The sequence below is a fragment of the Nannobrachium achirus genome (genome assembly GCF_963921795.1).
Source record: "Nannobrachium achirus genome assembly, chromosome: 23".
Lineage (NCBI taxonomy): Eukaryota > Metazoa > Chordata > Actinopteri > Myctophiformes > Myctophidae > Nannobrachium > Nannobrachium achirus.
Window position 1 is genome coordinate 15,613,065 of NC_137830.1, and position 26,928 is coordinate 15,639,992.

Sequence of the window (26,928 nt, forward strand, 5' to 3'; positions counted from 1 at the left end):
AACGTTTTCAGGCCAAGGACCCCTTAGCAGATATTTAACCACTTGAACCGTCAATAATTAATAAACTTGACCTTTCACTCTGTATTTAAGTGTGCTCTTTTTTCCCCCTCTACAACAAACCTCTTTGCCGAAAATAGCCGATCTACGAGCTTGTAGATCTGCTATTTTTGTAGGAACACTTTGACACTTTGTAGGAAACCGCGGCAGGTTTCCAAACTGTGTTTGCGAGTTCAGTATGGAGACTCACCTATGTCTTGTGGCCGACAGGGAGCCGATGCCCACGGAGATGCAAACTTAGGATAGAGATTTCTGATAGATGATAGACAGACAGAGAGAGAGAGAGAGAAAGAGGAAAAGTATTATGTTCTGCCTGTTACTTATGTGTACACAGAAAAGTTGTTTCTGGGTTATTGAGCTTCATCCGAACACATCGTATATGTCTGTATGTATACGTACTAGGGGTGTAACTGTCGAAAAATCTATTTTAACACATTGACCGCCATTTTAACATACCTCCGTACTCCCACCTGCCATTCGTCTCCATAGACTTCCATGTAATTGGGTGTGCACGGATCATGCACACCCATGCCTAGATAATGCACCACGTGTGTCCACATTGCTCACAGCTTTCAAACAAAAAAATCCGAATGGAAATCCGTTCAGGCATTCATGAGATAACAGCCACTATGTTTAACAAAGATGGCTGCCAAAATGGCTGCCATGCTTGAAAGATGGGGTTGCTATGGGGGTTAAACATGCAATTTCGCGATTGCTATCATGCCTACTCCATTTTTTGGGGTCAAAATTTTTTTTTGAAAAAATTTTATTTTTTATTTTTATTTTTATTTTTTTTAAATTCTCTGGACCATCGGGCCTGGCGGGGAAAGACATTGGAATAATCTCGGGACTATCGGGCCTGGCAGGGAATGAGTTAATTTGCAACCATCTACTAATTCAAACAGCAAAATATCGTATGATTGGCTTTGTATCATATCGTTTTACAATGCAAATTAACGGTATCGAATCGTTTTGCAAAGCAAATAATCGATTGTATGGATACTAAGTACTTGTGCCTTCTATTTAGCAATTTCAAGAAGAAAAATTTAAAAGAGGGGTCTAATTACTTTTCCATTCCATATAGCTACTTTTGGTCTATCGATAAATGTGTGTAATTTCTGTGTTCATGTCAAGGTGCAGGTTTGTCCATGCGTTGAAATATAATGTCCATGTATTTGCTAAAGAATTACTGTTTAGTCATTTATATCCATAATATTTTTTTTCCCTTAAAAAGCCTGCACTATTTACACGTTTCACACAGATTTAATTTCTTTGCTAAATAGTTACTATATCGATTTTAAATCATTGAATCTTTTCGTATTGCCATGAATGAACCAATATCAATCATGTATAGTGATGCCTATCGTATCGCTATTACATGTATCGTTACACCCCTATTACGTACAGTATATGGTCACTGTCGGGCAGAAACCTCGTATCTCCAAGTTTCAAATTTGTACATTTTTTCGCAAAGCAAAGCCCTGCTTCATCATACAAGGCGGTTGCACAAAAGTAGTGAAAACAGCCGATCTACAAGCACACAACGCCTCACAGTGCGAGGCGTTGTGTGCTTGTAGATCGGCTGTTTTCACTAGTTTAAATCATTTTTAAAATGATAAATACAAAACAGAGGCGTTGTGTGCTTGTAGATCGGCTGTTTTCACTAGTTTAAATCATTTTTAAAATGATAAATACAAAACAAACGGTTTTGGACATACAAGGTTTCCACTCGACAACGACGATATGTGTGTGTGTGTGTGTGTGTGTGTGTGTGTGTGTGTGTGTGTGTGTGTGTGTGTGTGTGTGTGTCTCTCTCTTACTCGGGTGAGTTGAGGTTGAGGCCGAGCGTTGTGAGGTCAGATCCCAGCGCTAGGTGTACCATGCCTGGATCCGTCTCCGCCGCACGGATGAACGTCAACAAACCGATCATCCCAAACTGGTCCGTTACCATGCCAACCGGGATGTTGGTCACGCGCCCTGAAGATATGATAATAATGATAAACTTTGTATAGCACCCTTCATGACAAGAAATACAGCTCAAAGTGCTTTACAGAGCAGAAATGAAGAAGCACAGGTGCTTAAAAAAGTATACATTACAGTAAAGCAGAAAAAAAAGTAAAAAAAAAAAATTCAATAAAAGACTCTGCCATTAGTGATGTGTGATCTAATCATTAGCGAGACTCGTGAACGATTCGTTCAAATCCCTGAAACGTGTCGTTCCCGCTTCCGTTCACGTTTTCCTCGCAACATAATCACTCAAATATCGTCACTGTCAGGCAGAAACCTCTGTCGCACAAAAATAGTGAAAACAGCCGATATACAAGCACAGGTTTTCACCTGACAACAACGATATGCTATAAATATAAGGTGCTGGGAGTGAAAATTATAATATAGGGGTGCCTCGGATTAAAAAAATATTCATAGGGTGCCCCGAGACAAAATAAAATGGGGAACCCCTGACTCACTTTCTGCATGAAGGGAATGAATATGTACTAACCACTACACCAACGTTGCGCCTGACATTTCGCCCTTAGGCTGGTATATTACTGGTATAATAGAAAGTAAAACGTAACTGCACGTGTGTGTATGATAAGTGTGTGTTTGCTTCTCACCATCAGGGAGCACCTGAATTCCTTTCTTTTGCTGGTTGTTGTTGCTGGGTACCACCGAACTCTTGTCTCCGGGGAACTTTGGACCGTCTGTGTTGGAGGCGGGTTTCCCCGACGAGTTGAGATTCTGATTGGATAAAAAAAATAAAAAAGGATGAGGGACAGTCAGTTGATTCAATCGGTGTTAGACTTGCATCCGTGTCACTCTAGATTTTAACCACTTTAACCATTATTTAATGCTTTAACTATTAAATCACAGTGCAGCACCGAGTGCTATTTTTGAAAATGCGTGCAAATCTTGTGAATCTTGTGAATATATATTTTTCAAAGCAAACATTTGCAACTCAAATCTCTGCTTCTGTCTCACATATTTTGTGAGACAGGGGTCGGTACCGTGACTGGTGCTGCTATTTTTCAATAGATAAAGCATACAGAATGGCTAAAGTGACTTTTTACGTTCCAGGTGTAACCCAGGTCATGTAACCTGGTTACCAGTGACCTAATGAATCAATGAATATGGATATTCTGTCTGAAGTATGAAGATAAGCAAGTCAACCTAACTTGATTTGTCCTGTGAAGACTGACAGGTGAACTCCCAATCAGTCTAACCCCCTCAAGACTGACTGATTGAATTCCCTCCAATCAGACACACCCCTCACCTCTGCCCCGCCCTCTCCCTCTCTGCCCCTGCATGCACTGTGAATCCCCATTCTCACAGAACCACCTGCACTACAGGAGAGAGAGACACACTGAGTGACAGAACTCAATTTACTGATAAACTGACCAGATATAATTATAGAAGCCACTCAGACAGCACACACACCCCTTGCCATCACCTCAGCGTTCCAGAGAGGGCTGAGAGTTTGATTCCAATTACTTTGGTGAGTTGCTACAAACTTTGTTTGGCTACAGCTAAACAGCCATGCAGTGGTTAGCTGCTAATTGGCAAAGCCTTTGAAGTCCAGCACATTGCCTTTGATGTTAGCTCAAATGTTTGGCTAGTAGCATAGCAGACTGTTCCAAGCTAATCTACCTGGTTGACTACAGTTTGCACTGTTAATGAAACTTGATTATTTTATTTCACCGATGTAGATGGCTGTGTGCTGCTTTTATTTAGTTTTTGCACATGTTTGGCCTTTGATAAAATAGGCTGCTGAGTGAGCATATTTTCATTTCATTTTCTAGTGTGTGCTGGGTTTGCCCTCTGTCTGCCTCACCAGTCCTGGTGTTTAGAGGAGCAATTTATTTGGATGCCATTGGTGAGAAAGAACTTTAATACAATGCCTATTATTTTATTTTCATGATGAGAATATTGTATTGTATTTTATTATTTTCACTTTTGAGAACTTTGTTAATTGAAATACACCTGTTTTGAATATCTGCTAATTGTAGTTTTTCATGTGGACCTGTATGCTTGCATACAGGTCAGGTTTTATGCCTGGATGAGAATGTCTGGATGACTAGGTCTACCAAGGGTGGCGAGCTTCCAACCCAGGATTCGACGGATTGCATGCGAAGAGGATCTTTTTGTTTTTTCCCTTGGAGACTCTGGATTCTGTGGTTCTGCCAGTGTGGTAGGACAGAACTGAACTGAACATTCACAGAACTGAACTCATACAGTAGAACTGAACTGAACACAGAGCTGAACTCTGCACCATACACCTCCCTTACACTACACTTCACAGTGCAGTTTGATATCAGTGGACTCAAGCACATACAGTACACACCTCCGTGGTACTGTACCTTTGGGTTTATTTATTGACAAGGGATTGAAGTGTATTGTTCATTTGATTTGAGAGTAATTGTGAATTCATTTAATGCTGTATTTGGTGATTAAGAGTTCATGGATCAGTAGTTCATAAATATTCATACTTACCATACAGTTAAAAAGGATATTTACAATTAAAGGATAAATAGGAGTTAAAAAGATAAATAGTATCTACAGTTAAAAGGATATTGACTAAAAGATACTTACCAGGGTGCACCCGCAGATAAAACTAATAGATTAAAACCCATAGGATTCAAAGCCTGAACTTAAAGGGTATTTCACTCAAAATATTATATAAGGGTTTAATCTGAAAGATTTGATTGGTTTCATTTGATACCACGTGGTGACTGCTAGTTAACACAACCATTATTGAGCTCATTGTTGTCTATGTCTGTTGTTTATATTTTTGGTACCATTTACTATTTACTATTGCTAATACATGCCGGCCTTCTTTATTATTGAAACATACTTGTGTGGTCTCGATTATTTACTCATTTAATGCTCCCAGAGTCGAACCTTACCCATTCACTAGTCCAGGATTAATGCCTTATATGGTAGTGGTCTTTGCAAGTCTATTACACAGGTGTTACGTGTTACATAAAATTGGCGAGCTAGCCAGGAGCATTGTGGGTAATTAATAACTAAACGAGATAACGAGTATTGATATTTGATACTTTATTTTGAAGCCTGGTCAAAATGGAAATAGTTACGAGTGAAATGGTCAAAATCTCTAACTCAGTCATAGTTAGTGGGCTTATCGGTGTGGAAGTGAATGAAGAAATCACTGAATATTTAAACACTCATGGCAAAATTAACCGTATAATCCCCATTGAAGATGAGGACTCTCCATTTTATGGGCAGTTAATTTATGAGTTTGAGTCTGGCGCATCCATGGAGTCACTTAAGCCCTTGTTGCCCCTTAATTATGAAAGCCCCAGCAATTCACGTGTCACCTACAAAGTGAAGGCCTTAGCTTCCGTGTACCCCCCTACCGCAAGCAGTAGCGCCACCCGAACTTACATTGATGAGCTGCAAGAAATAGCTAAGCTAAGCGGGCAATCCTTTGAAGAACTACTACGAAGAGAGCTTGCTAAACTTACTGCATCTTCTGCTTCAACTCTGGGTAACAGCAAAGGCGGAGAAAGTGAATCCCCATGCCCGGACCTAACACAGACCCCAGTTGATTTGACCCCTGCGCCGTCACAGGCTGCCACACTCAAGCCAAACCTTGAGTCAACGAGTTCAGCTGATCGAACTTCCACACCCGGTGCACATTCTCAACCCAGTGTCACCGTTGATTTGACATCAGTCCCATCACCCATTATGAAACCGCAGCCACCTGCTGCACCGACCCAACTCCAAAACCTGACCAATGACAACAGATCGCCTGTCCAAGCACAGGTTGACTCAAAGACATTTAAACAACTCAGTGTAACTGATGTGAACCCTCCTGACATACAGAGGGTCGTCGTTGAACACATAGTGAGAAGCCAAGAAGCTGCATCGCATCATCTTACTCCTTCACGTCTAAGAGCCTTTTCAGGCAGATCTCCCCGTCCAGTCAACGAGGTGGACTATGATACATGGCGTACCAATGTCGAACTGATAATGAATGACCCTGCTATCTCTGACCTGCAGCGGTCTAGGAGAATCCTTGATAGCCTTCTGCCACCAGCTACTGAAGTTACCAAGCATTTGGGTCCACAAGCATCCCCCACAGCTTATCTGGAGCTGCTAGATTCTGCTTATGGCACAGTAGAAGATGGAGATGAGCTCTTTGCCAAGTTCCTGACTACGTTCCAAGACCCAAATGAAAAGCCTTCCAGCTACTTACACAGATTGCAAGTAGTCTTGAGTTCAGCAGTAAGGAGAGGTGGCGTATCTGCCAGCGAAGTCAACCGACTTCTTCTCAACCAGTTATGTCGAAACTGTTGGGATAATGCTCTCCTAGCTGACCTCCAGCTGAAGCACAGAAAGAACAATCCCCCTTCATTTGCAGAGCTGTTGTTGCTCCTCCGCACAGAAGAGGATAAACATGCTGCAAAAGTAACTCGCATGAAGCAACACCTTGGTGCCTCCAAGCAACGTGTCACGTCACATCTACAGAGTGCATGTGCCTATACTGATTCAGATGAAAGTGAACAGTTGAAGAAGCAAGTCGCTGCTCTTCAAAGTGAGCTCACGAACTTGAAGAAAACAAAGACTGAAAGGAAAGAGAAATCAGCTAATCCCAAAGTAGCTACAGACAAAGAACAGACTACCAAAATGAAGAGCCAAAAGCCTGAGAAGCAGCCAACCACAAGCCGCAATTCAAATAAGCCCCGGCCTTGGTACTGCTTCCAGTGCGGTGAAGATGGGCATATTAAACCATCATGTGAAAATGAGCCAAACCCTTCCCTTGTCGCAGCCAAGAGGAAGCTTCTGAACGACAGACAACTTCTGTGGGAAGCTCAAGCTGTTCCATCAGATGAGGATCAGTTAAACAACTAGCAGCCCCTATTGAGGGACAAATGGGAGCTGCAAGTGATGAGAACCGTCCCACTGCAAGTAAAGAAAGAGCCTCACTGAAAAGTGCCCATACGAAAGACAAACCCATTAAACTTCCCAAAGGTTTAGTTGGAACAAAGTACACTGCCCAAGTCACCATTGCAGACCAAGAAGTGAACTGCCTCTTAGACACAGGGTCTCAAGTTACTACAGTCCCCCTGTCGTTCTATGAGCAACACTTATCAAGTCAAGACATTAAGTCCCTAAACAACCTACTCGGGGTAGAAGGGGCTAATGGACAAGAAGTCCCTTATCTGGGATACATTGAGCTGAGCATAACCTTCCCGAAGGAGTTTGTAGGGGTTGATACAGAAGTGCCAACTCTAGCACTGGTTGTTCCCCAACTCCGTGCTGAAGAACAAGTACTAATTGGTACCAACACTCTTGATGTCCTCTACTCTGATTATGCTCAGAAGACACCTGCACCACCCCAGCCTACCTCATTTGGCTATCGTGCAGTCTTAAAACTTCTCCAGCTCAGACAACAGCAGGCTGAAGATGGAAATATGGGATGGGTGAAACTACAAGGAAAGATACCAGAAGTGGTTCCAGCCGGCGAACAAGTAGTTCTCAACGGATGTATCAGTGTACTTGGGTCCCACACTGACAAATGGGCCATCCTCGAACCCCCCTCAATGTCCTCCTTGCCAGGTGGTCTACTTATGTCCAGCTGCCTGTTCACCCTCCCAACTGCCAGACACCATACCCAGATGCCTGTTGTGATAAGAAATGAGTCAGGCCATGACATTACCATTCCCCCAAGAACAGTACTGGCTGAAGTGAATGCAATCAAGCAAGTAATCCAGAAAGAACCTGCGGGAACTGACCCCAGTCCTGCAACTAAGTCTGACAGACCCAAATTGAATTTTGACTTTGAAGATTCTCCCATATCCACTGAGTGGAAAGAGCGAGTGACCAGCAAACTCAACTCGATGCCTGAAGTGTTTGCACACCATGACCTCGACTTCGGTCACACTGACAAAGTCAAACACAGCATAAAGCTCAGTGATGAGACTCCTTTTAAGCAACGAGCAAGACCCATACACCCCCAAGACCTTGAGGCAGTTCGAAAACATCTCCAGGAGCTGTTGGCTTCTGGGGTCATTCGAGAGTCTGAGTCTTCCTTCTCATCACCAATCGTCGTAGTGAGGAAGAAGAATGGTGACGTAAGACTCTGCATTGACTACCGCAAGCTCAACCTACAAACTATCAAAGATGCATATGCTTTGCCCCACCTAGAAGAAGCCTTCTCCACCCTAAGTGGGTCGAAGTGGTTCTCTGTGCTAGATCTCAAATCTGGGTACTACCAGATTGAGATGGAGGAAGAAGACAAGAAGAAGACGGCATTTGTCTGTCCCCTAGGCTTCTGGGAGTTTTGTAGGATGCCTCAAGGAATCACCAATGCACCATCAACTTTTCAACGCTTGATGGAGCGGTGTATGGGTGACATCAATCTAAAAGAGGTCTTGGTCTTCATAGACGACCTAATCGTCTTTTCAGAGACACTGGAAGAACACGAGAGCAGACTGCTTCGAGTACTGTCACGTCTGAAGGAATACGGCCTGAAGTTGTCGCCGGAAAAATGCAAGTTTTTCCAGACTTCTGTTCGATATCTAGGACACATTGTCTCCCGAAATGGAGTAGAGACAGATCCTGAGAAGATTAAAGCTCTTTCAACCTGGCCAGTTCCCTGTACCCTTAAGGCATTAAGGTCCTTTTTAGGTTTTTCAGGGTACTACAGGAGATATGTAAAGGATTACTCGAAAATAGTCAAACCTCTAAATGACTTGACCTCCGGCTACCCACCACTCCGGAAAGGTTCCAAACCCACTAAGGAGCAGAGTGCCAAGTACCACAACCCCAAAGAACCCTTTGGCAGTCGTTGGACACCCGCCTGCCAGCAAGCTTTCCAAACCATCATTGACAAGCTCACATCAGCCCCTGTTCTGGGCTTTGCTGATCCTAAGCTGCATTACATCCTGCACACCGATGCAAGTACCACCGGGCTAGGAGCAGCCTTATACCAGGAACAAGAGGGGAGGATGCGAGTCATTGCATTTGCCAGCAGAGGGTTGTCACAGAGCGAGTCCAGATATCCAGCTCACAAGCTTGAATTCTTAGCACTCAAATGGTCGGTCACCGAGAAGTTGAAAGATTATCTGTATGGCTGTCCGTTCACTGTGGTTACCGACAGTAACCCTCTGACGTATCTCCTCACTTCAGCGAAGCTTGATGCCACAAGTTACAGGTGGTTGGCAGCCCTGTCAACTTTCACTTTCAAACTTCAGTATCGTGCTGGAAAGCAAAACCAAGATGCTGACGGTCTCTCAAGACGTCCCCACGGTGAGCTGTCAGACGACTTAACGTCACAGAAAGAGCGTGAGCGTATACAGCAGTTTACGCGACACCATCTAGCAGACCCAGAAATTGTACAAGCCATCTGTGAAAGGCATCTCATCTGCCAAAGAACAGATGACGATTCTGATGATATTGACCCCGGTATCACTCTGGTTGAGTCTCTTGCCGTCTCTGCAGATGCCATACCAAGTAGCTTTGAGCAAGAAAGTTCTTCTGTCATCCCTCATTTCTCAAGCGAGGAGATAATGGAGAAGCAGAGAGCAGATCCTAGCATCAGAGAGATCATCTATCAGCTTGAGTCTGGAGAGAAGCCCCCTCCTACTGCTAGAGCTGAGCTCCCAGAACTCCCACTCTTGTTGCGGGAGTGGAATCGTCTGGAGTTAAGAAGCGGAGTCTTGTATAGACGAAAGCAAGATGGAGCCCATCAAACATACCAGCTTGTCCTACCAGAGGAGCTGCGATCCCTTGTGTTGACGAGTCTCCATAATGACATGGGTCACATGGGAATTGATCGTACTCTCGACCTTGTGAGATCCCGTTTCTATTGGCCCAAGATGGCATCTGCCGTGGAAACCAAGATCAAGACTTGCAACCGCTGTGTTAGGCGTAAAACCCAGCCAGAGAAGGCTGCTCCCTTGGTCAACATCAAGACCAGCAGGCCATTGGAATTGGTCTGTATGGACTACCTTTCTCTGGAACCGGATAGGAGTAACACGAAAGACATACTTGTGATTACCGACCACTTCACAAAGTATGCCGTGGCGATACCAACTGCTAACCAGAAAGCAAGAACAGTTGCCAAGACCCTCTGGGACCATTTTATCATCCATTATGGTTTTCCAGAGCGCCTCCACAGTGACCAAGGTCCAGACTTTGAGTCCAAAACCATCAAGGAACTGTGTGAGCTTGGAGGAATCAGAAAGGTCAGAACAACACCCTATCATCCGAGAGGTAATCCTGTTGAGAGGTTCAACCGGACCCTCCTACAGATGTTAGGCACTCTGGAGAGTGAAGACAAAACCCACTGGCGGGATTTCGTGAAGCCTCTGGTTCATGCGTATAATTGTACCAGGAACGATGTCACTGGCTTTACCCCGTACGAGCTGATGTTTGGCAGACAGCCCAGACTACCAATCGACCTAGCCTTTGGTCTGCCTGCCCACAAACAACAGAAGTCACATTCTCAGTATGTGAGAGATCTCAAAAGTCATCTGGAGGAGAGTTACAGAGTTGCCACTCGTAATGCCCTCAAGGTAGCGGAGAGGAACAAAACTCGGTTTGACAAACGAGTTACCGAATCCACTCTTGAAGTTGGCGACCGAGTTCTGGTCCGAAGTGTTCGCCTACGTGGTAAACATAAGCTAGCTGACAAGTGGGAATCCGATGTCTACGAAGTTGTAAAGCGTGCCGGTGATCTGCCTGTGTATACAGTCAAGCCTGAGAACAAAGACCGACCACTGCGCACCTTACACCGTGACCTGCTGCTGCCTTGTGGTTTCCTACCAGCAAGTGAACCTGATAAACCCGTCGCACCAAAGCCAGTCCGTAAACCTTGCACACGGCAGAATCCTGGTGCTGAAACAAGCAGTGTTGCGGAAATGGAAACACCCTGTGATGATGCTGATGAAGATATTCCTGTTCCTGTCCACTGGTCTACAGATCAGCAGGCCACAGAGCCAGTCACATTCACTAAAGTGTATGAAACCCGTGGATGGAAGTCGAGACAACCTCCTAGTACTGATACTGCAGAGGAGCAGTCAGTACCAGATCTAGTCCCTAATACTTCAATTCCTGCTGTTGAGCTGTCTCCTGTGGAAGAAGAGGCTGCTGATGATGTTCCAGTAGAGGTTGAAGAAGACAACTTACCCGAAAGAGACAATCCACTGGAAGAAGACATCCTACCTGAAAGAGACCACTTAACTGAGGATCCACCTGAAATGGAAACAACTGAAAATGACACACCACCTGATCTTGACCTACCTGAATATAACTCACCTGACGCTGTTCCACGATCCATGGAGGAAGTCCCTACCATCATGGATGGAGTGTTACCTGTATTGTCTGATATGTCAGAGTTGAGTGAAGAGGAAACGCCTGAAGAGGAGAAACTGGAGGAGGAAAGATCTGAAGAGGAAAGATCTGATGAGGAAAATCCTGAAGAGGAAAATTCTGATAGTGATGTGGAAACGAACTTACCTGCAGCAGTCACTGTTGAGTCCATTCCAGTTGATGCTGAAACCGCTGGAGCAGATGCAGTTGAAGATACTGTGGAGGAAACCGAATGCCCTGTCCGTCGCTCTGCTAGGATACAGCAGAGACGAGAGAGAAATCAGATGAATAATCCCCTAATCTCAGTGATTCAATCACTTTTCCAAGGCCTCAGTACTGCCTTTACAAGTTCATTGGATGGAGATGACGGTATGTCCCTAACATTTCCCAACGTGGTGACCAGTCAGCCACTAAGATGCAATGGATGCAACGGGACGTGCACCAATTCAAGAGGGGAGGGTGTAACCCAGGTCATGTAACCTGGTTACCAGTGACCTAATGAATCAATGAATATGGATATTCTGTCTGAAGTATGAAGATAAGCAAGTCAACCTAACTTGATTTGTCCTGTGAAGACTGACAGGTGAACTCCCAATCAGTCTAACCCCCTCAAGACTGACTGATTGAATTCCCTCCAATCAGACACACCCCTCACCTCTGCCCCGCCCTCTCCCTCTCTGCCCCTGCATGCACTGTGAATCCCCATTCTCACAGAACCACCTGCACTACAGGAGAGAGAGACACACTGAGTGACAGAACTCAATTTACTGATAAACTGACCAGATATAATTATAGAAGCCACTCAGACAGCACACACACCCCTTGCCATCACCTCAGCGTTCCAGAGAGGGCTGAGAGTTTGATTCCAATTACTTTGGTGAGTTGCTACAAACTTTGTTTGGCTACAGCTAAACAGCCATGCAGTGGTTAGCTGCTAATTGGCAAAGCCTTTGAAGTCCAGCACATTGCCTTTGATGTTAGCTCAAATGTTTGGCTAGTAGCATAGCAGACTGTTCCAAGCTAATCTACCTGGTTGACTACAGTTTGCACTGTTAATGAAACTTGATTATTTTATTTCACCGATGTAGATGGCTGTGTGCTGCTTTTATTTAGTTTTTGCACATGTTTGGCCTTTGATAAAATAGGCTGCTGAGTGAGCATATTTTCATTTCATTTTCTAGTGTGTGCTGGGTTTGCCCTCTGTCTGCCTCACCAGTCCTGGTGTTTAGAGGAGCAATTTATTTGGATGCCATTGGTGAGAAAGAACTTTAATACAATGCCTATTATTTTATTTTCATGATGAGAATATTGTATTGTATTTTATTATTTTCACTTTTGAGAACTTTGTTAATTGAAATACACCTGTTTTGAATATCTGCTAATTGTAGTTTTTCATGTGGACCTGTATGCTTGCATACAGGTCAGGTTTTATGCCTGGATGAGAATGTCTGGATGACTAGGTCTACCAAGGGTGGCGAGCTTCCAACCCAGGATTCGACGGATTGCATGCGAAGAGGATCTTTTTGTTTTTTCCCTTGGAGACTCTGGATTCTGTGGTTCTGCCAGTGTGGTAGGACAGAACTGAACATTCACAGAACTGAACTCATACAGTAGAACTGAACTGAACACAGAGCTGAACTCTGCACCATACACCTCCCTTACACTACACTTCACAGTGCAGTTTGATATCAGTGGACTCAAGCACATACAGTACACACCTCCGTGGTACTGTACCTTTGGGTTTATTTATTGACAAGGGATTGAAGTGTATTGTTCATTTGATTTGAGAGTAATTGTGAATTCATTTAATGCTGTATTTGGTGATTAAGAGTTCATGGATCAGTAGTTCATAAATATTCATACTTACCATACAGTTAAAAAGGATATTTACAATTAAAGGATAAATAGGAGTTAAAAAGATAAATAGTATCTACAGTTAAAAGGATATTGACTAAAAGATACTTACCAGGGTGCACCCGCAGATAAAACTAATAGATTAAAACCCATAGGATTCAAAGCCTGAACTTAAAGGGTATTTCACTCAAAATATTTAAAGGGTTTAATCTGAAAGATTTGATTGGTTTCATTTGATACCACGTGGTGACTGCTAGTTAACACAACCATTATTGAGCTCATTGTTGTCTATGTCTGTTGTTTATATTTTTGGTACCATTTACTATTTACTATTGCTAATACATGCCGGCCTTCTTTATTATTGAAACATACTTGTGTGGTCTCGATTATTTACTCATTTAATGCTCCCAGAGTCGAACCTTACCCATTCACTAGTCCAGGATTAATGCCTTATATGGTAGTGGTCTTTGCAAGTCTATTACACAGGTGTTCTAAATGGTTTCATGTTGTGCTGGAAGGGAACAAATAGGGCTGTCACAATTATTACAGAATAGTCTAATCGCTATTTTTTGGTGATAATCGTCATAATCGTTTACATGTTGAAAAATGTTTATATATGTTTACACTTTAAAAAGAGCACCGCTGTAGATCGGTTATTTCCACAATCAACGTTCTTTTTAGAGTGTAAAGTTGTCAAATATGTCAGTCATTTCTTTGTATATTTAGGTTACTTGTCATATCTGCCATGTGCAACTTCAAAGCCTAACAGCCAAACCGAAATGTAATTGTCAACGACAAAAACACAATTAAATCGTTAATCGCAATTATTTGAGTGACAATTAATCGTCATGTAAAATGTCATAATCGTGACAGCCCTAGGAACAAAGACGGAAGGAAGTTTGAAACATACCGAACGGTTAAGACAAAATGACAAGCTTATAGGAGAGAGGGAGAGGGAGAGAGAGAGAGAGAGAGAGAGAGAGAGAGAGAGAGAGAGAGAGAGAGAGAGAGAGGGGGGGGGGGGGGGGGGTATCTCACGGTTTTGCTGTCTTCGTTGGTGCTGGTGGGGTCTTTTGTTTGGTAGTTTGGCCCAGGGAGCGCTGGGAAATCCTCGTTATGGATGGAGAAGTCTTGGGACTGCTCATTGGACGGCTTGGTTACCATGCCAACTGAAAGGAGACGGTGTGGGGGGGGGGGGGGGGGGGGGGGGTTAAGGTGACGTTTGACTTACTGAATCTAAAATAATATTAATAATAATAATAATAATAATGTACCTATTCGTTTAGGGCAGGGCTACTCAAAAGATGGCTCAAGAGCCACTCGCTCGGCACAATACAAAAAGTTCAAGGGCTGCAAGCTAAAAATCATGGTTCTATTTTGGACGTTGACAATGATTTTGTAACACACTTTGCGTGAGTAGTCTAAAAGAGTAATTAAACACACAGAAAACGGCCACATTTCCATCTAAGGCCAAACCTCATTGAACAAAAAGATTGTCATGGAATGATGAAATAATAAAGTCTCTTCTTTTGGAACAAACGAAATAGCAAAAAAAAAATATATATATATACATATATATTTTGCCTACTTTCAGTGTCCACACTGAAAGTAGGTAAAATATATTTTTATCAGTATGATCATGACATGCTGCTGGGGCTGCAGGTTGAATAGCGCTGGTTTCGGGTATTTTTGTTACTGTACATTTGCTAAAAGTTTTAAGTTATGATGATGTTGCCCTAATTGTGCCAGTGTAAATTCAGTATGACCAAGAAGAAAATTCATATATTTTCATATTATTATTAAACACACCCACATACAGATGCGTTGACACTTCACTAACTTTTCAAATATAAGAAAGTGGCATAAAATGTTTTGCCGTTTTCACAATACAGAACAGAGTCAAACAAAAATGTCTCAACTCCTACAATTCCAAGTGATTGTCAGGGGCTAGCGGCCTGAAAAGATTGAGAACCACTGCCTAAAAGTGACATGTGCCTTTCAATCCATGAGAAAAGCCATAGGTAAATATTGTAGGTAATTGCGTTTGGAAGTGCAAATTCAATGACAGATGCTTGTGCATTACTACAAATTTGCAAGAAAACAATAGAAGGGTAATTCTGGATGTGATCAGACTGCGTCTGCAAGTACAGTAAGTGGACAACTACATAATGAGGGATATTATAGTAGGGTTGCAGTGCAGAACCCCCTCATTACAAAGACAATTGCACGTTTTGAGAGTCAATTGGTGCAAGAACCATAAGCAGTGGTGACGTGGGGAAAAAAGGTCATTGTCAGATGAGTCAACCTTCACCATATTCTCAAGAGGGCATGTGTGGCATGGTTTGGGTCCAACTGTCTTAACACAGCGAGTTCCCAAGATGAAACAAAAATCCCATAGTGCCCCAAATTGTATTGATTTTACCCCATTTCATAGACTCAGAGTAAAAGTTATCTGAGTATATGTAATCCCAGTATGTCACGTTTTCTTTTGTGATAGTATTTTCTTTCACTCGGAACAGAAAAATAACAATCGCGGGCATCAGTGCTTTTGTAGCGGCCGGTAGAGAAGGCCGTGTTTTAAACATGAACGTGATTTAAAAGAAAGAAAAATCCACTTTTGTGAATCTCACAACACTGGCTGTCTATGAGGAAACCAGACCTCCCGGTCACGTGATACCCTGTTGCATTTCGGGAATTGGGAGTGTTTCTCTTCAGCCGCGGGTGCCTCGTACAGTAAGCTACAGCTTACTGTAGCTTACTGTACAACGTGTCAAACGTGTCGTAAGCACCGGGAGACATCGGAGCGTTCGACGTGTTGGAGCGTCGTGGGCATCCAATGTTTTAAGAGAGGGAAGGGCCGGGTCACTGCAAATTGGTGATTCTGAGTAATCAAGATCCTATGATTTAACACTTCTATCCTGATGATCTTCCTGGATGGCAATGACGAGGTCCATAGTTGTCACTGACTGAATGGTTTGATTATATTTTCTTAAAAGTATGTGTGAATCTTGTGCTATGGCCTACGTACATAGTCACTGACATCCCAATAGAACACCTATGGGCGTGTTTCTACCGAATTGTCAGACAGCATCATTAAAACTAGGGATGTTAAAGACTCAGCAGTTAGCGAGTCGACGTGTCACAGGTATTTATCCATGCTGTGATCTAGTTTTCCTCTTTTTTTGTTGTTGCTGTGCAGCGTTTGAGCGCAAACTGAGCTTTCCATTAAGCACCACAACTGCACCCATCTTGTTTAGAACCAGCATCAACGCCCTAAAATGACTTATTTTGTAAACATTAACATGGAACACTTGTTACTCATTACTGACTCAGCGCTAGGGATGGGACGATAAGCGATATTATCGTTTATCGTGATAAAAGAACACTTGCGATAATCGTATCGTGGAGATTTCATTTATCGTGATATCGATATCTGTCATCATGCACTGGGATCAATTCACCTTTATTTGCCGAGCTGCATATCCAGTACCACTTAAACCCTCTATAATTGGTAAAAGGTACTTATAATATACGTACTTGATATAGTCCATGGGCCATACGAGATGTCGATATCCGAAAGGTGGCAAAGGTTACCATGCACTTTTGAAAAGCTCTATATCTGTAGATTACATTTTGGTATGATGACCCTTTCTGAGACACAGCTAAATTGGTGTTATCAGCTGCTAGAGTTGGTGTCCCATTACCTTAACACTTTGACAGCCGTATGGAGAAGCCCATATTAAAACCGTTTTATACCGGACATCTGAGCAAGTAGTCTCAGCTAGACCGAATTTACCGTACTGGGTCATTAAAAACGAAATAAATGATTTTCAGCTAAATTGGTGTTATCAGCTGCTAGAGTTGGTGTCCCATTACCTTAACACTTTGACAGCCGTATGGAGAAGCCCATATTAAAACCGTTTTATACCGGACATCTGAGCAAGTAGTCTCAGCCAGACCGAATTTACCGTACTGGGTCATTAAAAAGGAAATAAATGATTTTTATCCGAAAATCGGCGATCGTCTAACCTTCCCTAGTCACCGCTCGTCCATCGATAGCACATGGCTCCTCTGACATGAAGCGGAAGTGACGTCAGGTCCTTTCCCTGCAATAGCTTCCCAGCTCCCATCCATTTATGGTTTAGACGTTAGCGTTAGCATAGCTGGAGTGCTAAGGGCTAAGTTAGCGAAAATGTTCACATCGACTGAAGAGTCATACTTGGATTATTTGAGCCCACATTTACGTGAATAGATCGCGCACGCGAAACGCACGGGGAGACGATGCCTCGGCCAAAACCGCCACTCTAAGCCAATGCAGATTGAGGAATTTCGCTGGTGACTGTGTTGAGAATACAACGGGGATCGTGTGATGGTTATGGGGGATGAAGACTACATGATATTGCAAAATGAATGCTGTTCAGATCATCATATAATAATAGAAATTTCACAGCTAATCTACCAACAAGCCATTCTATTTCGGCTGGCGAAGTGTTAATATACAGGGGGAAAAAAGCAAAAAATGTATCTGCTTTAGGTAGCATATGAGGGGTCAAACTAGGGTTTTTTGATGATTCTGAATCCATTGCAAGCATCCGTTTTGCACAAAAAACATTCCTTGGGCTAAAAACGGCCCCACAAGACTATGGTTTAATGATGAAAATTGATGAGTCATCAATTTTCACACTTTCATCCCGATACGATTATCGTGAGTGTTTTTTATCACGATAAACGATAATATCGCTTATCGTCCCATCCCTACTTAGTATACCAAGGTGCAATGAAGCCGTTATGGTGGGCCAAAATCCTTTCTTTCTTGGCTTTCGTTGGTGTTTCATTAAGTTTGGTCACTCAGGGTACATCCCATACCGTGGCTCACACACTCATTAAGCATGCACCCACTCCACCTCTTACCGTAAGGAGCCCGTCCAGCCAAGGGGTTGAGTAGCGGCGTGGGATTCGAACCCCCGTCTCTCCGACTCCTGTCTGCTAATGCTGGGAAATCTGACAGGTCCAGACCTGTCACGTTCTCACTGCCGTCTGGAACGCGTGCGTGCACATACAGCCAGCCCCACACACACGTGCACACACACACACACACACACACACACACAATTAGCAGACTAAATCTGTGAGACCATAAACACAATTTCAAATAGCAAATAAAAATAAACTTCAATAAAACAGAAAACTATACCCTTTGTGTATATCTATACGGTGTCTGTGTGCACGTCTTCTGTATTTGTGTGTTTGGTACCTGTCCATATGCGAAAATATGCAAAGTATGTGACATGTAAAATATGCAGAAAGTTGCGAAATACGCAAAACGTTGTGAATTACAGGAAAAGATGCAAAATATGCGGGGGTTATGTGATTTTATGCTGTGAAATATGCGGGTAGTTCCGAAATATGCGGGCGGGAAATATGCGATTATGCTGCCTTTTGGAAAACACGTGACACCCGCATAATCTGCGTCATTTGGCTGATTATGCGGGGAAATTATGTGATTTTTCTGGAGGGTCTAATATCTGTGTGCATGTCTACTGTATGTGTGTGTGTGTGTGTATGTCTACTGTATTTGTGTGTGTGTGTGTGTGTGTGTGTGTGTGTGTGTGTGTGTGTGTGTGTGTGTGTGTGTGTGTGTGTGTGTGTGTGTGTGTGTTAGGTACCTGTTCCATTGAAGATATTGCTGGATAAGGAGCTGTTCATGCCAAATGCTGGATTCCTGTTCATCCCGAAACCTGACATACTGACACACAAACACCCAAGGTGGTCACTCACAGTTCAGTTGTGCTTTATGTACATACTGTACCAGATCACTTGTGTTGGATCACATGTGATGGGAGTCATGGACGATATGAACATTTCATGTCACGATTATTGTGAACAAAAGAAAATGTTTTGGTCACAATCTTTTTTGGTTTACGATATTATCGCGATAATCAAAGAATCCCCAACATCCATTATCCTGGGTTGTGAGCATGTAGATCTGCTATTTTCACAATTTCTGCCTCTAATATTTGACAATTTGGCCAATGTTATTTTTTTTTTTATCATTTTAGAGATATTAAAAAGTCTTTAAATTGTCACTTTAGAAATGTGTAGATACTCTCTATACCATACATGGACAACTGGCGGCCCGGGAGCCACACTGGAATACTGATATATTATTGATTTCAGCTGTTACAATTCCAAACATGCAAACATGACCCACTTTACTTCAGTCTATATTAGTAGCTTAACACCTTCTAAGCCTGGCCGTACTCCCTCGGACTTCCTACTGGGTCCCATCAGCCACGCCGTCTATTCCCGGACTTTTGATATAAATTATAATAAAAAAAAAAAAAACATCGGAAATTCTTCTCTGTGTCTTTTTGGAGCGATCTGAAAGGGTTAATATGCTCTGACAGTCATTTTCTGGTGCTGGGTGTGATACTCCTAATATCCAGCAGGCCACGCCGTTGACTCACATTCTGGATGGATGGCTGGCCAGGAGGAGCCTCATCCTCTCCCCAGTGTTGAAACTCAGCAAGAAGCTCAAACAAGATGGCTGGTCTTTGTCTCTGTTCGTGGATCGCGGTTTCAATCACGTTCGGGCGCCGCTTCTCTATCGCTCCTTTCCCTGCTTCGCCGCACGTAAACGAATGGAATTGATCTCCCCTCCGCCTCGCCAAAGTAAGATCGCCGACCTCTGCAGGATGAATATGTACGCTGTGTCGAGCACTCCAGTACGTGTTGTTATCATGTGGGCTTTGTTTTTTTAAAACATGTTTGTAAATAAATGGCTTATTTCTTCGGCGCTACCTCTGTTCAGAGGGTTCTGCCGCGGCTTGCAACGTGTTAATGACTAGTATAGTATTATTCAAATGTATTTTTTTATGTCCAATGTATTTGTATTTAGGTTCATAAAGTTAACATGAGTTTAACTAAATGTGTTTGAAATTAAATCAAAATGTAACATTTCAGGATTCCAATTCAAAAATAACAAAAACTTCAAAAGAAGCAAAAATAGCCGATATACAAGCTCAAAACGCATTTGAGCTTGTAGATCTGCTATTTTTGCTTCTTTTGTATGAGATACTAGAATGACAAAGTAGGACGTAGCAATATGCAATGTGGCCCTCTGGAGTGAAGGAGGAAATATAGTGGCCCTCGCCATCATCAAAGTTGCCCAGCCCTGCTCTATACACTTAAACTTTATGTTGGTTTGTCTACTTTTGAGTGAGAAAACAATGTTGCACATTAAGTTAATCATCAGGGGACCCCCCGCCCAAAATTATTTGGGGAACCCTCTGGGGGTCCTGAGTCCGACCCACAGGTTGAGAACCACTGGAATAGATAAAACATGGCGTCTCACTGTCTCACCTGCCTATGGGCTGCCGTGCTTGCTGCTGCTTGGGCATACAGATGATGCTGGGTGACGATCGGCTTGGACTCCCCATGCTCGCACTCCTGCCGCCGCCGCCGCCTCCTCTCTCCCCACCTCCCCCTCCGCCGCCGCCGCCCAAGCCGCCCACCGGCCCGCCGGCACCCACCTGTTGGCTGTGGTTGAGCATGTTTCGACTGCTCATAGGCAGGATGCCCCTGGGGAAAACAGAAAGGATTTATTAACAACCCCATTCAAAACGGGTACACATTATGGCGTATTATTATTTTATGCTTTAACTACTGAAAAATACAAGCTCACAGCGCGGCACCGAGTGCCGCGCTGCGAGCTTGGGGATCTGCTATTTTTGAAAAATTGTGAAAACTCGAATTTTTACCCGATTCTATAAGTGTCTTTTGAATCCTTCTAAGGTTTTTTTTGAAAAACCTATGTTTCTATGTCAGCAATCTGGCTATAGCCATCGTCAAAGAAAAGGTCCTTTTCACTTAACTGGAGCTCAGTTAGTCTGTTCTTGAGAGACTACTATGTCAGTGGTTCTCAAACCTTTTCATGTGAAGGAACCCCAAACTGATATTTATTTGGCCACGGACCCCCATCTCAAAATATTTAGTTCCAGGAAACACCCAGAAGCAAAATTTGAGTTACAAACGTTCGCTTTAAAAATACATATATTCAAATGATTTGCACACATTTTCACAACTTTTTCAAAAATAGCAGATCTACAAGCTCGCAGCGCGGCACTCGGTGCCGCGCTGTGAGCTTGTATATCTGCTATTTTTCAATAGTTAAAGCATTCAATAATTCTAGGCCTAAATGGGTTAATAATAATAATGAATTGTATTTTTATAGTTCTTTTGCAAGTTGCGAAGTCAAAGCACTTGGTCATTCATTCATACATTGGGAAGTGAAGCAGCGAACATTCGACGCCAGCGTCCTCACTTCCCACATTCATCAATGGTGGCAAGCTGACACCGACCAACTCATTGGAGGCAATGTGGGGTTCAGTGTCTTGCCCAAGGACACTTGGACAGGAGGAGCCGGGATTTGAACCGCCGACCCACGGATCATTGGCCAAGACCTGCTCTACCTCCTGAGCCACAGCCACCCCTTGAGAGGAGGAGTGAAAGAGGGATGTGTATCTGTAACTATCCCCGCAGGCGTGTTTGCTTTACTAGCCCTTACCCGTTCAAAGATATGAGCTCCAAAATGATATGCAGTGTGTGGGTTATGGGGTGCACACAGTATATGAGGGATGGAAAGTAACTTTAACTGGTGCTTGCATGATAATATATAGGAGCATCAATGTAAGAAACCCGTTTCGTTTAATGGCTACAGAGATACTGTCCCCCCCCCCCCAGCCCGCCCGCCCACCCGCCTGCACACACACCCGCCTGCCTGCACACACACACACACACACACAGACACACACAGCTGGTTAAACATGTTGCCTCATGCTAGATGCAGAATAGATTAGCCTCAAGCTAGATGCAGAATAGATAGTAGATACACCATCAAAATGCTAATATACAGCATACGATTTGTGAAAGTGACAAACGGGCTTCACAGTTATGTTAGGTGTGTTCATATGCTAATTGTGATGCGATTTCAGATCAATTGCTCCAGCCACTGAGGAGAAACGCTGTTTCAGACAGACAGACAGACAGACACTCACTCACTCACTCAGACAGACATTTGCAAAATTATAGTATAGATTGTATCATCATACTCTACCTTACAGATTGGTCAAATTAACATTTTATAAACACAAAAGTAGTATAGCAGTGCAGCTTTAACGGTTAGTGACTGACTGTAAGCATGTGCGTGTGTAAGAAGACAGATTAACTGTGCGTGTGTGTGTGTGTGTGTGTGTGTGTGTGTGTGTGTGTGTGTGTGTGTGTGTGTGTGTGTGTGTGTGTGTGTGTGTGTGTGTGTGTGTGTTTGTTAAGGTTGGGTGATTTGACAAATTTCGAATCTGCGATTTTCCAGGCGATATAAATATATATATTTTTTCCCCCCCAAATGTAATACTCAGCCTTATCGAAAATGTAATTCATCAAATGTAATCCAATTAATCTGTGAAGGGCAATATAGTGTTCGCAAAATGCTAATCTATTTGGCCCAGCAGTTAGGCATTACACTGTGATTGTTATTTAATTCTGACGAGGCTTTCACAAAGCGGTTACGAGCCGTAAAAAAGAAAAATGAAACCGAAGCGCTAGTTTCTGCAAATCGTTGCTGTGCATTTTCAAGCTTGGTGACGCTTGTCTAGACGTCAAGTCTAGACACTAAAACCTGTGTCTGCTCATGTTTATATCACCAGTCAATCAACGCGATGCAAAACGAGGTAGGCTTTGTGTGCCCCTACCTAGCCTGTGATCTTAGATTTACCCGAAATAATATCTTGGTTGTTTGGGTCAGTGAGACTAGAGTGAGATTGGTCCGTGGCAGCAGAAATACAGTCATGCCATCGGTCTCATCCCCGGACTGCAGCTTGTACTGTATGTGCGGTCCCGTTTACTATAGTAACCCGACACTGCGCGTGTCAAAAATGGCAGCAGATCAACAAGCTCAGAACTCACAACACGTCGCATCCGCAAAGTGTTGTTAGCTTGTAGATCTGCACACGACTGGCTATACTGCACTGGTACTCGAGCTGGGGAGGACTGGGGAGCCGCACTTGCATTGTTGCTTTTGTAGGCAAATATATATTTAATCAGCGAATCTTGGGCCGACGATGGACGATAGGAATATTTTGGCTCATCATCCAACTCCAGTGTGCGTGTGTGTACCTGCTAGGAGATGGGGGGGTGTGCAAGGTGCCAGCGTTGGGTGCATTGACGTGGCTAGCTAACTGGCTAGCAGGCTGATTCAGCCCACTCCGACTCAACTGAGGTGCAGCACTACTGTTGATACCCCGCATGGGAAACCCTAGACCTGGAGAGAGACAGGGAGCGAGAAACAAACAAGAAGTTACATTTTCTTAGACAGTAGACAGTAATCTGCAGTGGAGTCAGTTGTCTTGATGAATGGCCTGATGTGTAAGGAAGTACATGACTACTGTGCATTTCCAGCAAAGACTATGCTCTGCAACCTAAACTAAAATCCGATACCCAACTACCTCCCACCATCAAAGCTGCATTGGTGTTTGTGTTATGTCTGCGCCATATTCTTCTTACTCTGAGGGCCGCCGTATAAGCTTGCTCCCAACTGTGACAGCTGACCTGTCGATGAAGGGGATGGAGACGCCAGCATCTGTAAAACAGAAACAAAGAAACTAAAAAAACAAAAGAAAAACAAAAGATACTCACACTTACTTAACTTTCACCAAATCAAAGGGGCTTTCTTTTTAAGAGCTGCCAACGTGCTTAGAGATCAGAATTAAATGCACACATGTTGCACAGCAAAATATCCTGCCCCCATTCGGACTCCCACAATTAACAAGGGTTGGCAAATGTGAGCGAATGAAACCAGTGTGATGTAGCGGATAAGACAATGATGGATATATATCAATAAGCAAGCATAGACTTATGCTTTAATTGTAAACATAAACATTGGAGGGTTATTTCTCTTACAAGTATTATATTACCAAGAAGCCAGCCATCGCACCTACAGCTCCAATCTCAAGTCTGTTCCCTGTAGGGCTGCCACCATTATGACATTGTACATGACGATTAATTGTCACTCAAATAATTGCGATTAACGATTTAATTGTGTTTTTGTCGTTGACAATTACATTTCGGTTTGACTTTTAGGCGTTTAAGTTGCACTGCACATGGTAGATATGACACATAACCTAAATATAAAGAGAAATTACTGACATATTTGACAACTTTATACTTAGAAAAGAACATTGATAGTGGAAATAGCCGATCGCCAAGCTCACATAGATCTGCTATTTCCACTATTTTTGACATTTTTTTTTTAAACATATGAACATTTTTCAACATGGAAACGATTGTGACGATTATGAAGAATAATCACGATTATATCAAATAATTGCGATTAGACGATTATGTAACAATTGTGACAGCCCTAGTTCCCTGTGCTGCTATGTCTCAGAATAAAGTGATATGTAGTTGTTAAGACTGTTTTCCTGAGCGCCACTCTGTGGAGGGCGCCAACATTACTGCGGTTTCAACCCCACATACAAACCAGGGAAGCCAATACAAAACATGCATGGCTTCCCGAGGCTGCATGCTACAAGGTTCCAAAACCTACTGTGCTGTTCTTTGCGGGAACAAAGTCCTTTAGGTTGACATGTTTTCATCCACTTCTGGCGAACATCTTTGTAACTCCTCATCCAGCGTGTCAGATGTAACAGACTAGAGTTGCACCGCAGCCATGGCTGACTGCGCCCTCTACAGAGGAGTGCTCAGGAAAACGGTCTATATATACACTAGATACCTTTATTATCCCACGGGGGAAAATCAGTCGCCCAGAGGCAGCACAGCAGTTAACTCATTCGTAGTTTACGGCCGAGGAGCCCGAAGTTTTTTCTATGTCTTTCACTGCTGGCTTCTCCTACCTGTTAAAGCGGCCGCTAATCCAGTTCCCATCGTGCGTGATCGGACACTGCTATGCATCGTGTGTTCGCGTATTCCATCAGCTTCTCAAATCCTTTTATTTTTTTTCAATTGATCAATAAGTTCTCCGTCTGTAAGCTGCCGTGTTTACACAGAAAGCCAACGAATAGAGGATAGAGGACGGACAGCCGCTTCCGGTTTACGGTCTCAATGTTAACTGGTCCGCTCAATAATGTGTCCGTGTAGAAACCGATCACGGAGCATTAGTTCCGGCCTATTTTAGTTCCGCTTCGATAATTGTTTTTTTTTTAATCAAAGCTTATTAAATCTTCGGGTTCCTCGTGCATGGCAGGGAAGGGGTACAAAGGGGTATTTTTTTGGCAGAGGTTGAGTTAATATGCTTTAATCGCTATAAAACATTTAAAAGTATAATCGCTGTTTATCGCCGATCCGGACTGTTTATCACTCGGAGAACTGTTTCCGGTCGCATTTCCGGCGGGACCAGAGCTTCCGTTAGCTTTCATGTAAACAGTAGAAGAAGTTGCGCAGCGATGGAAAGGTCTATTTTCAATCAGATTTTTTTTATTTGAAAGCTGTGATCGGGTGTACACACGCCTGGTACATGAACCGTGTGCGCACATCGCGCACATGCCCATGTTAAAAGGTAAAGACGACGTGGCAGTTGATGAGTTCAGCAATGTTTTAAAAGGGGAGAGTGTTTTCTGCTGTTTTTTTCAGTCCGAGTGTATCAAAGGGTGCGTTCGGAAATGCACACCGGGTGTGTGCTCAGTGTAGTGAGTAGGGATGTCAGCGGTTAACCGGTTAACCGGTTAGCCGACCGTTAAGAAATAACCGGTCATGCTTAACGGTTTCACGGTTAATATTCATAATAATATGATCGCATTTTCCTGGACCTGCACCTGTGTTTTTGGCTATGGAGATGTGATTTTGTCAAACAGACTCTGGGAGGCGCAAGAGTAAGTAGTCTTATGTCATGTCCAATCAAACAGTGAATGAGAGACAGCTGTTTTAGTGTTACACAGTGGGGTCTGTGCCACAGTGTGGTCCGGGGAGGATCAGACAACGAGCGTCGGAATACACAAAACAGAACACGTAGCCAACAGAGGTATTTCGGTCTGGGAGCATTTCAAAAGGAAAGGAGTGTAGACGACAGTATCTTTCTCAAATACAGCAGCGACATGAGGCAACAGCGATGCTCAATCACAAGCCGTGAGTCGCAGAACGCGACGCGCTGTGAGCTTGTAGATCTGCCATTTTCATCTCGGAAGAGTTTTCTCTGCAGCGCGAGTCAACAGACTCGTACACAACAGAACTCATCGTCATGTTAATGGTTCTCAATAAAAATGCTCAGCCTAGGCTAGAGCTTGTTTGTTTGAAAGGCAGAATAGGCACCGCCGCCGACCACTTGTTGAAACGCGCAGGCGATGCTTGTTGTTTATTGATGATTAAGCCTAGAACAATTTAACCCAATTGAACCCAACCCTAATCCTAACCCTAACCTCAGTAAATCTATGCCTAAACGAAACCCTAACCCTAACCCTAACCTCAGTAAAACTATACCTAAAACTAACCCTAACCCTAACGCTAACCAGACCCGGTGCGCATTTCCGAACGCACCCTTTGATATACTCGGACTGAAACACCAGCAGAAAACACTCTCCCGTTTTAAAAGAGAGTAAATGAGTTAAGGTTACACAGTTAAAGAGAAGTATGAAAAGAAAGAAAAACATACTGTCGTGTACAGCAAAAAGAACAAGG

The 26,928-nt window shown here is 43.3% G+C and overlaps 1 protein-coding gene across 1 annotated transcript in view; it reads right to left on the minus strand.

Moving 5' to 3' along the window:
• Window positions 1-26,928, minus strand: part of LOC308308633 (CCR4-NOT transcription complex subunit 2-like) — a 37,532-nt gene that overhangs the window by 5,475 nt on the left and 5,129 nt on the right. Inside the window, exons 3-11 of the mRNA XM_080754067.1 lie at window positions 23,803-23,878; window positions 23,416-23,560; window positions 20,605-20,823; window positions 18,909-18,988; window positions 18,154-18,279; window positions 14,281-14,411; window positions 2,670-2,793; window positions 1,878-2,034; window positions 248-309 (exon numbers count right to left, since the gene is read on the minus strand). Of these exons, the coding sequence (XP_080610193.1) occupies window positions 248-309; window positions 1,878-2,034; window positions 2,670-2,793; window positions 14,281-14,411; window positions 18,154-18,279; window positions 18,909-18,988; window positions 20,605-20,823; window positions 23,416-23,560; window positions 23,803-23,878 (1,120 nt within the window). The remainder of the gene's footprint in view (window positions 1-247; window positions 310-1,877; window positions 2,035-2,669; window positions 2,794-14,280; window positions 14,412-18,153; window positions 18,280-18,908; window positions 18,989-20,604; window positions 20,824-23,415; window positions 23,561-23,802; window positions 23,879-26,928) is intronic.